General features: G+C 35.7%; 2 protein-coding genes across 2 annotated transcripts; both read left to right on the forward strand.

Moving 5' to 3' along the window:
• The first annotated feature begins 727 nt into the window (after positions 1–727).
• LOC134250371 (uncharacterized protein F54H12.2-like) lies at positions 728–1624 on the forward strand. The gene has a single exon (XM_062732725.1). It carries the CDS (start codon positions 728–730, stop codon positions 1622–1624), a length of 897 nt encoding a protein of 298 aa, XP_062588709.1.
• Positions 1625–7618: 5994 nt separating this feature from the next.
• Positions 7619–8996, forward strand: LOC134250374 (endoglucanase-like). The gene is made up of 2 exons (XM_062732727.1): positions 7619–7835; positions 8601–8996. Exons 1-2 carry the CDS (start codon positions 7634–7636, stop codon positions 8768–8770), a joined length of 372 nt encoding a protein of 123 aa, XP_062588711.1. The 5' UTR covers positions 7619–7633; the 3' UTR covers positions 8771–8996.
• Positions 8997–14064: the final 5068 nt, after the last annotated feature.

Raw genomic sequence — 14064 nt, forward strand, 5'->3', positions numbered from 1 at the left:
TCCATTCATAAAGCGACACCAAAAACTGTCGAGCACCCTAAAGTGACCTTGGTGACCCCGGTGGCGCAAGCTGTGGAGATGGCTAAATCGGAAATCGAACGCGAAACTGGAAATGTTATAAGAGGAACAAAGCGTCCAGCACGTCAACAACGACTCGGCCCCACTGGCAAACGTTTGAAAACAATTCAGCGACATAACGAATACAAATATTAAACAACGATTGAGGAAAATCACGTACATAAGATGTCTATTTTTGAATCACCACGTTATAAGAGGAACAAAGCGTCCAGCACGTCAACAACGACTCGGCCCCACTGGCAAACGTTTGAAAACAATTCAGCGACATAACGAATACAAATATTAAACAACGATTGAGGAAAATCACGTACATAAGATGTCTATTTTTGAATCACCACCTACCGATACAGCCATACAAGTGAGGGAATGGATAGAATTTCGACCAGTCAACCAACTGGGAGAAGAAACCGCCATTGACTTCCACGTTAACCCTCAGTCTACAGGATACATGGATTTGAAACAAAGTCGACTGAGCGTTAAAATCAAAGTTACTCGATCGGATGGAAGTTCGGTGACGGACCAAGACGTAGCAGCTCTTGTGAACTTACCTTTACCCAGCATGTTTTCTAATGTGGAATGTCAGCTGCAACAAAAGATCGTTTCCGACGTAGGTACTAATTACCCTTAAAAGGCCTATATCGACACTTTGATGAGCACAGAGCAGTCCAAGTACATTCTCAACTCTAGTCAGTTATTTGTGAAAGACTACAGTGGACAATTTGACGATGCAGACGCCAAGACTTCTCCTAACATGGGGTTGTACGAGAGATGGAATTACACCAAAGACGGGGGCTTGATAGATCTAGAAGGCCCGCTGCTCTTGGATGTGTTTCAACAAGAACGACTGATTCTGAATGGTGTGACATTGGATCTCAAACTCTGGCCTAGTACAAATGCGTTTCGATTGATATCTGCCAGTGATTCACCCAACGAAAAGCTGAAAATTGTGGATGCCACCTTAAAGATGTGTATCCAAAGACCAAACCCCGCATTAACCTTGGCTCATGCTAAACTATTAGAGGAGTCCACTACAATCTATCCTTACATGTCGTCATCCGTCAAAATCGCTTCCATTGCAAAAGGAGAATTCAGCTTCAGTGCTGACAACATGTTTCAAGGAGAAGTACCCTCGCAATTGATTTTGGGTTTGGTGTCCAGTACAGCTTACAGCGGAGATTATAAGAAGTCGCCGTTCAATTTCCAACACTTTGACTGCAACTTTGTGGCTCTCTACGTGGATAGTCAGTCTCTACCCTCTAAACCTCTGCAACCTCAATTTGGAGAAAATAATTACCTGAATGCTTATCAAACCCTTCAAAGCGTGGATGACAATATATGGATTTCCAGGGAAGAATACGCCAATGGGTATACCTTCTACGTCTTGGACATTAACCCGTACGTAGATTTTAATGTCAAGAGAAGAGCACACTGTCGTTTAGAGCTGCGCTTTGCCAAAGCTCTCCCAGAGAGCGTGACCTTGATTATGTACGGAAAATTCCCAGAAATTCTACGCATCGATCAATCACGCAGTGTATTTAAACAATGAATAACCGGGAACTGGAAACGTACTTATCACCCTACGGAGTGAAAGTCATTTGCGCAGATGAGTTACCTGCCTTTGTGAAAAGAAAAAGATCCCAGTTTTATGACGTGAATACAGATCCTTGCGGACGAAGAGGAAAACACTGGGTCGCCTTCTATTTCTCTGAAAACATTTGTGAATTTTACGACTCTCTAGGACAAACACCCCAGCATTACCATCCACGATTTGAGAAGGTATTGTTGGCTAATGGACCTCGATATGGGTATATCAGAGACAGAATACAAGCTTTAGATTCCGACGTGTGCGGACAATACTGTATTTATTTTGCCGTTCAACGTCATCTTGGACGCACCATGAAAGACATTTGTCGTGATTTTTTACAATATGAACATGATGTAAATGATGAATTTGTTTTGCGCTATGTCAATGATTTGTAACGTTGTCTTTTGTGATGTGAAATCTTAAAAAGTGAGCAGATTTGTATCTTGTCTGATGTAAATTCAATAAATTGTTCTAATCAAACACACGTGCTTTTGTTTCTGAATAACATATTGGAGGTACCAAAATAAAGTATCACACGTCGAATCTTGATGTTGTAGTCATAAAACAGAAACTCTTTTTTTTATTCATTTATTTGTGTAAGTTGTTGAGATAGTGACATACATACATACATAGTCCTCAGATCATAAGACATATTACAAAAGAAGCTTACCAACAGTTCAGGTGATATATATATATGATTAAAATCCAAATTCACAAAACACAGATTACAATGATTACACTTTAACATCCCGAGCTGATTGTTGTGGTCGTCTCGCATGTGGCACGGTATCACGATTTCCAATTCCGGAAGATTGTGTTCGATGTCAGGCATGCGATCTCTTAATGCCTGGTATTCTGTCGGTCTCATACAAAGTGCTTTCTTTGTTGGAACTATTTCAGTTTGATCGGGAGGCATCCAGTGTCGTCTGACGTCTACACAAGGGTTGTCTTTTGTCACTTTCAAAAATACATTGTCACCCAGGTGAAATGAGTCGTCCTTTCTGGCTCTGTGTGTCACATTACCGTCGTCTTCAGTGAATGCTGGAGACACCGTTGATTCCATCCCATTCATCAGATTTTTATACTGCATCAAAGTTAAACTAATTCCTTTCTTTGTGGGCTTTTCGTTCTCCCATTCTCTGATGTCCACTCGTAATTCCCCTTTCCATTCAACAATTTGTACAAAGCGTCCATTTCCTAGAGTCAATTTGCAGCGAGACATTGTAGTACAGACCTAGGTCGAGATCGAGGAATGATTCTTTTGTGTTCGAATGTAACTTATCAATCTGTGTAATGAATGAGTTATTCATGAAGAGGTGTGTTTATATTCTAGTACATTGGTTATTTGCTAACCCTGATCGATTGTTTCCTAGAAAACCACAATTAAGACGTGTTTATGGTATTTTCTAGAACAATCTCTCCGATCTTCTAGTTGGGAAGTGAATGGTACTTTTTTTATTTTTCATAAATTAACCAATGCTTTTATTGTTTTCCATTTTCGTTGATCTCTTTATCCCAACAAATAAGTCATCTATTATTCATACCCAGTTGTTTTATGGATTGTTTTAGTCACTGACCAGCAGTAGTGCTTATTATGTTTTTTAAAAACTGATTTTTTATCAACAAAACGTAGTAAAAATCAGTGAATATATTCATTTATCCGCTCGTTGTCTTTCACTGCCAATATCTTCGCTTTAACATGGAAAAGGTTCATCGTATACACATGATTAGCACAATCAAGGAGTTCTCTCATTTTCCCAAGCATTTATGCATATTTTCACGATACAGTTGGCTTCTTGAACTGTTCTTGCTCTCGTGAAGTAGTTTCTTACATTTACAAAAGTTCACAGAATTGCCATTCTCTAAATGTTGATAGATAGCTCTCTTGACTCTGGCTACTCTTGTTCAAAAACGAATAAAAAAATCGGTCATCTGCATGTCAGACTACTGTCCATTAATTTACAACAATGAGAACTTTTAGGTTACATCTATATAGGTACGATGCTTGGTCAAACGTTAAAGTTCACCTTCTTTTTTAAAACAATCTACTTTGAACTTTTAATAGAAGAGCGAAACCTATAATATCATTGTTTTTATCTTTCATCGATCTCTTTATCCAAATCAATACGTCATCCATTATTCATACCCAGGTATTATATTGTTTTTTTCCTTGCTGACCAGTAGTGGTCCTTATCGATTTTTTTATTGATTTTTTTTTTTGCTCACTGCTCATGGATGGTGGTTATAATCCCTCGCTCTATACTACTGATAGCTCTTGAAAGTTGACTTTTTATATTTTTAAATTCGATTTTTCATTTCATTTAAACATTCATCATTCAATTTGACACATGTAATCCATTGAAATACATACCTGTCTCTTCAGAACTCATTTTCTTAATGCTTGATGCATAGATTAAAAAGATAATCACATTATTTGTTTTTTAGGTGAAAATTATTTTTTTTAAAATTATTATTAGGAATTATGAGGCATTTTCACTGTGTGTACTTGTCTCAAGAAGATGCCCATCATTTGACACTGAAAGTTCTGAAAGTATGTTAATAATAAACTTGAAATAAAACATTCCATTAAAATTAGAAAAAAAAATTAAAAATATATAAAGAAAATTTATGATATCAATACCCCTATCTGGATATTTGACATCTACACTACAAGTGATGCTGTATTGAAATCTAAAATAAACTGTGGATGTAATGAGCCACCTTAAACTAGAAAAGGGTTTCCGAAAAGGACAATAAAAGAAAAATGAAAAAAAAAATCTTATTTTGAGGCATTGAGTCAAAGACTCTAACTAATGGAAAACAGGGAATGTGAGGTATGAAATGCGATAAACAGTGACCTTTCTGCAAATGCTAGTCCCGGCCAAAGTTATACTAGGTATTAATTCTACTAATTGTGTGAAATGAATGACGTCGCAATACGACACATTCACGACGAGTTTTCTCGCTATTTTCCGATCATGACATAGAGCACACGGCATGGGATGTTCACTTTACCATGACACCTGATCCCATCTCTGATGTTTTGGAAGTCCTTATTTGCTCTGCTCCTGTTTTGTATTGTTTTATGCACCTTTGTTCTTGAGTACTGATCATTTTCTTTCTTTTTTCATGTACATATACATTGAAGGCAATACAGAAATCAAAAAGAAAATGACGAATATGCATAATTTTTATATAAAACAAAGAGATATAAAATATATATTTGAGGAAAGTGCTTGGTAACATTTAGTGGGCTTTATTATTTTTAAGTACATTATACTTGACTCTGATTAATATTTCAAAGGAAAAAAAGGTGGAAAAACAGTCACGAAACATTCTTCATTGACTTTGTGTTAACCCACACGTTAAGTATGTCAATTATATGATAAATAGAATACCGGCCCTCGGGCTGATATGGGGCCACTTGAGCTGATATGACATACATTTGAGTATGTAATATTCTCTATTTATTTATTATCTTACATATATGTAAATACGTGTTTTCAAATTTTTTACACACAATTGTACGTATAAATACAATTAAAAGTATTTACCTGAGGTAATAATTTTCGATTTATTTTAGAAAATTATGATTTATTAAGGGTTTCAAAGGTTCACCTCTACAACAGACTTATCCTCTTTCGCCGTTTTGTTTACAGATATCCCTTATTTTTCTTATTGCTGAAATCTCTTTATTTTAATACAAAAAAATCTTGTTTATCATTCACTTAGAACTCAAAACAAGGACAAAGACATTTTAAAAAAATTGAAAGACAATAATCATTTCATAAAGTTTCTTGCTTAGATAATTTTGCGTTACTATGTGCATACCTAATTTGGGATCGAGAATTACATTATTCGTCATCAACCGTAACCATAAGCCTATATATAATGAACGCTGAAGAAAATCATTATTATTTATTTCTGAATTCTGATCAATGTTGAATTTCACCATGAGATCTTTAATTTGTTCTATTATTTTTGGTAAGTCTGATAATAGAGATCATATTAATCTGCAATTTATCTTTTCAAACTTACTTACTTTCCATATCTTTTTCAAATTACTTGAAAGGTAAGGAAAAATTCAGATAATGATTGCTAACGCTGATAAATGGATACGAGTGTCTAAAACCCATTTTAAAAATCCCTTACTTTTATTTAGCACTTATTCGTAAGTCTATCTTTAAGTGTTGTATGTTTTAAATATTCATTCAGTGTATTTAAATCTATCTGTTTATCTTCTTGCCCCATTCCTCTCTAGTATGCAATGTTTATCTTTTTGGCCGAATTCCTGTCTATACATTGCTTATATTCTTGCCCCAACCCCTCTATACATTGTCTTCTTGACCCGTCCTCCTCAATACATTATTTATCTTCTTGGCCCCAAACCCTTTCTATACATTGTTTAACTTCTTGATCCACCCCTCTATATACATAGTTTATCTTCTTGACCCGCCCCCTCTATATATTGTTTATCTTCTTGTCCAACCCCTCTCTGTGCATTGTTTGTGTTCTTGGTCCACCCCTGTATACATTATTTGTCTTCCTGACCCGCCCCTCTCTATATATTGTTTGTCTTCTTGACCCTCCCTTCTCTCTACATAGTTTGTCTTATTGAAACTCCCCAGTCTACGTATTGTTTATAGTCTCTCATAGCTTATAGCCTCTCTATAAATTGTTTGTCTTCATGAACCGTCCCCCTCTATACATTGTTTACATTGTTTATCTTCTTGACCCACCCCCTCTCTATACCATGTTTATCTTCTTTGTCCCGCCCCTCTGTATACATTGTTTATCTTCTTGACCTGCACCTCTATACATTGTTTGTCTTCTTGACCCACCCCCTTGTATACATTGTTTTTCTTCTTGACCCACCCCTCTGTAAACATTGTTTATCTTCTCGACCTGACCCTTTCTATACATTGCTTATCTTTTTGCCCCAACCCCCTATACATTGTTTGTCTTCATGTCCCGCCCATCTCTATACATTGTTTATTTTCTTGAACAACCCCTCTATACATTGTTAATCTTTTTGCCCCAACCCCTCTATACATTGTTAATCTTTTTGCCCCAACCCCTCTATACATTGTTTGTCTTCTTGACCTATCCCTTTCTAAAATTTTGTTTATTTTCTTGATCCACCCCTCTCAATACATAATGGTTCTATATTTTCTTGATCAGCTCCTTCTATACATTGTTTATTTTCTTGATCCGCCCTTTTTCTCTGCATTATTCATTTTCTTGACACGGCCCTCTCTATACATTGTTTATCTTCTAGACCCGTCCTCCCTATGTATTGTTTATGTCCTTGATCCGCCGATCTTTATACATCGTTTATCGTGTTGATCAGCCGATCATTATACACTGTTTATTTTCTTGACCCGCCTCTCTCTATACATTGTCGGCTCAGAGTTTTGTCTCCTCACATTTTTCGTCCTCTGCAATTGTTAGATTCTGCATTTTATTTTTGCTTACCACTTGATTGAGATTGCATTGGATTTCCTGTGCTTTAATGGCTGGATTGTAAGCCATGATAGGATTATAATGTATCATCAAAAAATACGAAAAAAAAAAGAAAATATTTAATGGTACGACATATTCAAAATTTAAAAAAAGAAATTGAAAGTTTCTCGTTCATAAAATGTAAAAATCTTTTTCTCGAAATAGATCATGAGTCATATTGTTCAAAGGCACGCTAATTTGTTTGTGCCTTTTGCAAACAAATGGGTTGCAAAAAGTTCCTTTTTAAAATAATTTTCCTCTTTCTATACTTTTATCTATTGATACATTAAAGAAACTGATCGAATTAAATGGAAATTGAAAAAGAAAGTGTACCAATTCTTATCACTCTTTCATCGTTTTTAACAGATTATGTCATGATTATTCACACATCACATACAAAATGCTTTTCTAAATCATTTAGGGGTAGCATATGAGAGCTGTAACCAGAAATGCACAGGTTCTCCTTGAATGTACAATGGGAAGGGATGTGCCTCCACAACACCTTATGCTGAGTACCACAAGGGGGCTTGTGGGTGTGGCCACGGAGACAGCCAGTTTGGCAGGAACCATGACCACTTCGTCACCGCCCCTAATCAGATGTTCTTTGATGAAGGATACGGCGGATGGTGTGGTCAGAGGTGTGGGAAATTCGTCAAACTTACAACCATAGGTAAATGCATCAAAATGACAAAGTCAACTAATTGGGTCAAAATGACAAACACAGGTAAATGCGTCAAAATGACAAGCACAGGTAAATGCGTCAAAATGACAAACACAGGTAAATGCGTCAAAATGACAAACACAGGTAAATGCGTCAAGATGACAAACACAGGTAAATGCATCAAAATGACAAAGTCAACTAATTGGGTCAAAATGACAAACACAGGTAAATGCGTCAAAATGACAAACACAGGTAAATGCGTCAAAATGACAAACACAGGCAAATGCGTCAAAATGACAAACACAGGTAAATGCGTCAAAATGACAAAGTCAACTAATTGGGTCAAAATGACAAACACAGGTAAATGTATCAAACTGATAACCACACGTTTGACAACCATATAGTAATTTAAAATCAAAACTGAAATCACAGGTACATAGATAAACGACAAACACAAGTAAATGCTTCAAACTTAAGACCACAAGTAAATGTGTCAAGCAGACCGCTTATGAAAAGGGTGCTTGAAAACTGCACCATTATTAAGACAGTGAATAGACTATCATAGGTAAATTATCAAAATTACCTTCCGAAACTTTTTTTTCGTTTAATTCAATCTGTTTTCATTATTTCGTGTGCATTTGGGGAATTTAACACCTGACATCAATATAAAAGCAGTCAGTTCCGTCAAAATGTAAAATTACTCCACTTTTATTTAACGAGGCTCTTTAGAGGCGGATCAAACTCTAAATAAGGGGGTGTATTTTATTTTTAAAGGGGGCTGGGTGCCTGGCCAGGGAGGACCAGGTCCTTCAGGACAATCTCAGGTTTTCATGGTAACCAACTTGTGTCCTAATGTTTACCCCAACCAGAACTGGTGTAACCAGGGAACTGGTCCCTATGGTAACGGACACAACGACTATGGCTACGTTGCCCATTTCGACTAGGAAAATGGCGCCAATCAAATTTCAAATTTAGGTTGGAACAACCCGGAAGTGACGTGGAAGATTGTGTTATGTAATGAATATAACACCCCCAGCGACAGCATGTATAACTCATGTGAGTGTGCACATCACGGTAAACGCTCTCTAAATGGAACAGCCAATGGAAGTGAAAACTAATCCACAGTGATCAAATTTGTTATAAGTTATTTGATTTTAATAGAGATTAAATCTGAAAAAAAAAATTGTATAGACGTTTTACGTGCACTTTATCGACAAATATAAAACTTGTCTAAACTGGGTACAAATGGTTCCAAAGATAAGAAAATTTCACAGATAAGATAACATTTTAAACAAATAAATTTACTGAAATGGTCTTAAAGTTAACAACGTATTAAGCAAAATTTTGGATTACATAAAAACTGGATTAGACAAGTTTCTCGAAATTTATTCCCTTATTTGGTTTCTATCATAATTGTCACCGGTCACGGTAGCCTAGTGGTAGAGCGTTCGCTTCGTGATCGGAAGGCCCGGGTTCGATTCTCGATCGCGGCGCCGTGTCATACCTAAGACGTAAACATAGGTAGTGACTGTTCCTTCGCCAAGCGCTCGGCACTAGAAGTGAAAGTCACGGGTCTTTCAGATATGACCTTAAAAACGTAGGTCCCGTGTCACGGTAGGCGTTAGCACGATAAAGAACCCTCACTGCTCAATGGCCCTGAGTGCCGAGTATAGGTCTAAATTTGAAGCCCTTCACCGGCATCGGTGACGTCTCCATATGAGTGAAAAATTCTCAAGAGGGACGGTAAAACAATATACAATCAATCTATCATAATTGTTTGAATTTGATACAGTCAAGCTTGGTTTTAGAAGTCACAGTGGCCTAGCGGTAGAGCGTTAATTTCGTAATGGATAGGCCAAGGTTCGATTTCCCTTAGGCGTGCCTCACAACCAAATTTACCAAACATAGTTAGCGAGTGTTCCTTCGCTAAGCATCAGTCAGCATGAGATGTGAAAGTCACGGGTCCTTCGGATGAGATCTAATAAAAAACCAGGGTCCCTTGTCATAATAGGCTTTGTCACAATAAAAAAAAACATATGTGGGTCAATGGCCTGAATTTGATGTTCTTAATGGATATAGAGTATCGTATGGGCATGCGCATAATCCCATTGTGGGACGTGGAGAAAATTTCTGAAATGTGTAATTAATTATGTACTACATAAATACCAGCATTACAAGACAGATTGCAAAATGAAGAAAATCATGATATATATTAGAATACAAATATAATTGCACATGCTTGAACATCCCCCTATACCAATGAAGGACTTCAAATTTAGACCCCACGTGTTCATTAGTACTATATAGAGGAAAGAGAAAGAGAAATTAAGAACAATGGAGACGGACGATGTAGGCACTATTAACTTTGTTTATGATTAAAAAAAAGTTTTGAAACAACATCTGTTGGAAATGAAGAGGGTATATTTCAACTAAAATATGGTTGAAAAAGACTGACCTCTTATTATCAATAATGTAACTAATGTTCACAGCGCATCTATTCCTTTTTACTTTTTGTTTTGTTTTGTTTTTTTGTTTTTTTTTTTTTTTGTCAAAAATTTTCTGGGTTGGAAATTATTTTTGACTGGGGTACCATCCCCTCCCCCCATGAAAAAATTTCTGCATCCGCGCCTGTTACATGTCAGCCATTTTTATGAAGGTCTATTACAAAGGTTCAACATGCCATACGAAGCTGAATACGGCTAGTTTATTAAAAAGAAATTGTATACAATTACCTGAATGCACGATGCATTGTGATAACATTAACGCGACAATTTTACATTTACATACAAGATTATACAAGGTTATAAAAACGTTATTTTTCTATATTGCTTATGCCTTGAAAATTGCAATTTGCAATACTATTTGAAATCTTAAAAAACAATTTTTCAAGTTTAAAATTTAAGAAAAAGGTATGAAAAGTTTAACGAGGGGAAAATACTTTAATACATTGGCATATTATTATACAGTGGACCCTCATATATCCGGACGCCAGATATCCGGATTCCGATGTTTCAGTATCCGGACGGGTTTTCTTTGAAACAGAATTTTTTTTTGTTATTGCAGCCCGGAGGACCGGGCTGCTCTATACATATAAGTTGAAGTGTTTGTGTATGGGGTTTGTGATTGGAGAAGTTATTCAGAATTAAAGGTTTTCGAAAAATTGAAAAGATTGTTAATCAGAAAGTTTTTTCATTTATAAATTACGAGATACATATTATATTTACTAAAATAAAGTGAGTCTGTAAAAATATATATGTTTTTCATATTTAATATGCAAAATAAAATCATTTTCTATCGAAAAAATGACAGATCCCTTTTTTTAGAACATTGAATTTTACTTCTCGCATAAAAACGTACTCTAGATCTGCACAGTTCGTGTTTATATACTAAAATTGAAAATAGATACATTTTTTAATATAGGTGATGCATATGTCTAACTTCAATTTATATTTTTTGCAGCCAACATTTACTCAAGTTTACAATGGTATTATTTTTTTTTATTTTTATCCGACTATAAGTTTTCAAAATATTTGCGACTATCGTCTCTATCAATTAGACGCATGCCTTTTCACACACATAGAAGCGGTTCGATGGTTAAGACTCATTTTAATTGTTTACCTTATATATTTCTCGGGCGACAATTGATAGTTACATCAATGTTTTCTTGTTTATTCTTGTTTAACTGGTAATTCTGATATCCGGACACTTCACATATCCGAACAAATTGACTAGGACCAAAGCGTCCGGTTAAATGAGGCTCCACTGTATATTGTAGAGGAACCTGTTGATTGAGTTATATATATAGGGAGTTGGGATACATGTATTGAACAAAATGACACTTGCAGGATATTCGTTCTATTTAGTGAATTTATATCAGCCCAGTTACTGATTTTTGTAAATGTCATTAAAAATAATGTTCATTTTTATTATTGTGTAATGAAAAAAAAATAGCAAAATGTAATTTAAAGAGAAATTCGAGGTATTTTCCGCTTAACATGGTGACGGAGTTTGGGTATTCAGACAGGAATAACTACAGCTCAGTTTTTATATATCAAATTAGTTACAAACGGCCTTTGTTGTGTTCATTGCTCACTTTTTGCTTTCACTGATTTTCATTGGGGTTTCTCCTAATGTTAAGTTTTTGTATATGCCAGTAACTTTGGGATAAATTGGAAGCATTCACTTCGATCAGTACTTTAAGTACTTTGAAATGTCACTTCTGCCAGGGTTTGTTCCAATAAAAATCGAGATCCTTATTCACAAAATTGCTTAACTGTGTTTCAGCAAAATATTTCGTCATACACGCACTACCTGTGATCATTGTGGATAGTATTGCGGAAATAACTTTAAATGTAAAGGTATTGTGAAGCTTGTATATAAAAATATCCATGCCAGGTTCCAAGAAAGATCACGTTAAAAAAATTAGCTCTCATTACTTACAACTAAGTTATCTGAAGTCTCTGATCATGCATAATAAAAACAGAAAATTGATGGATTGAAATTGTAGTTTGATATTCATTTTCAATCCACCGGAGCTCTTTTCAATAGCAGATTGTGAATGTATGATCCAGAAGACAAGTATTTTCCATTCCCAGATATATGTTCGTTGAAATTAATATTGATATGAGTTAATAACCTATAGCATAATCTTAAGGACATTGGTAAAAGTCATGGAAGACATTTATTATTTTTTCAGGAGACGGCCATTTAGTTCTAGAAAGGGTGGTGTCAAAAATTCGACGCGGACGGCCGAGAAAACATGCTATATGCCAAATTTCGTGCAGTGGGTTCAGAGAAAGGCTTAGAATGTTAAAGTGTACGACCGACGAACGTTGATTTATAAAAACATATAGCCATATGTCATCTGATTTACTCCGTTGACCTAAAAAAGCAAGCATCTCCCTCCGGCCGGTCACATCCGCCGTGAGCTCCTGGGGCCCGTTTCATCAAAGGTCGTACGCCCAGTCGTAGCGCTACGCCGGTGTAAAGTCAGGACTAGCACGAAGAGTTGCGTTTTAGTACAGAGCGTATCGTTGCACCTGACTAAATTTAGGCCAAAATTCTACGTCTACTCATGAGTAGGCGTAAGTTTGGGCGTAAAGTTTAAATTAAGTAATTAACTAATTCTAAAACAAGTAAGCGAATTCTAAAGAAAAAGCATGGTTCTAAGAAGTCTGTAAAATACAATCATTGTATTATTTAATTATACATACTATGAAGAGGGGGGGGGGGGTCACAACCACTTGAGGGCGTAGTTGATTGGAGTAATAACATACTTAATTAAATTTGCTCAGAAGGAAAGATTGTAAGAAATTTCTTCGACTACCATGCCTTTCGTTTTCACAAAGCATTCACACACATTTGATTATTGTATATATGAGGTATTGTAAATCGATTATACATATATAATTATTTATTTATACCCCCGCCTGAAAGCGGAAGGGTATATAGTAATCGGGATGTCCGTCCGTCCGTCTATTACGCTTTGGGGTGCCATTGTGTCTTATTTTACTTTTTGGTCCGACTCATATTATGGGCTTACCATAGCAAAACATGGACATTGCCATTATATGGGAGGCGGGAGATCCATTAAAATCGTCTCTTTTGAAGAAAAAAAAAACGCAAAAATAATTTTTTTGAAAAAAAAAAATCGGTCTCAAAAACATAGTCATCCTCTTTCTGGTAATTTTCTACATTTAACTTAAAGAAAAAATAATTAATCCTAAAACCAGATAGGTTTTTTATCTTGTTCGAAGAGTTCATTTTTTATTTACTCCTCGTCCACAAGCGTGGATTTCGAAAGGACCGGAGAGAGGATTCAGAACTTCCCGAATTTGCAGATAAATTAACATTTTTAAATGTAAAGAGTTAGGGGCGAAGGTAATTATTGGTATATGTGTATCTGAGACAAGTGAAGTCCCTGAGAATCAAAGACGAAACCCGGGGATAGTGGTCTCATAGACAATAAGAAATTTTTAAATTGGGAAAATATTATTACTTTTATAATATCGATGTAAAACGGTCATAATTACACAGTTAAGTTCAAGAAACGATTTATTCCTAAAAATTTTCTTTTTCTCAGACAAACATTGATGCAGAAGACATCTTTATTTTTCATGATTTCGTCTAAAAGAGTAAACTTTACATACTATATGATAATCTGAGCACATATAAAGCACAAGTAAAAGAACAATATACATATTTTTTTTATTTCCAGCATAACTTAAATTCTAATGAA

Source organism: Saccostrea cucullata, unplaced genomic scaffold (assembly GCF_032062105.1).
Source record: "Saccostrea cucullata isolate Sc308-1 unplaced genomic scaffold, CSIRO_AGI_Scuc_v1 ctg4935, whole genome shotgun sequence".
In the NCBI taxonomy this organism is placed as follows: Eukaryota; Metazoa; Mollusca; class Bivalvia; order Ostreida; family Ostreidae; genus Saccostrea; species Saccostrea cuccullata.

What these genes read in the sequence shown, in the direction of transcription:
- LOC134250371 (XM_062732725.1), top strand. Translation starts at nt 728, where the DNA reads ATGAGCACAGAGCAGTCCAAGTACATTCTCAACTCTAGTCAGTTATTT.
- LOC134250374 (XM_062732727.1), top strand. Translation starts at nt 7,634, where the DNA reads ATGTACAATGGGAAGGGATGTGCCTCCACAACACCTTATGCTGAGTAC. An exon ending in CGTCAAACTTACAACCATAG is followed by an intron (nt 7,836 to 8,600) that starts GTAAATGCATCA and finishes TTATTTTTAAAG; the next exon opens with GGGGCTGGGTGCCTGGCCAG.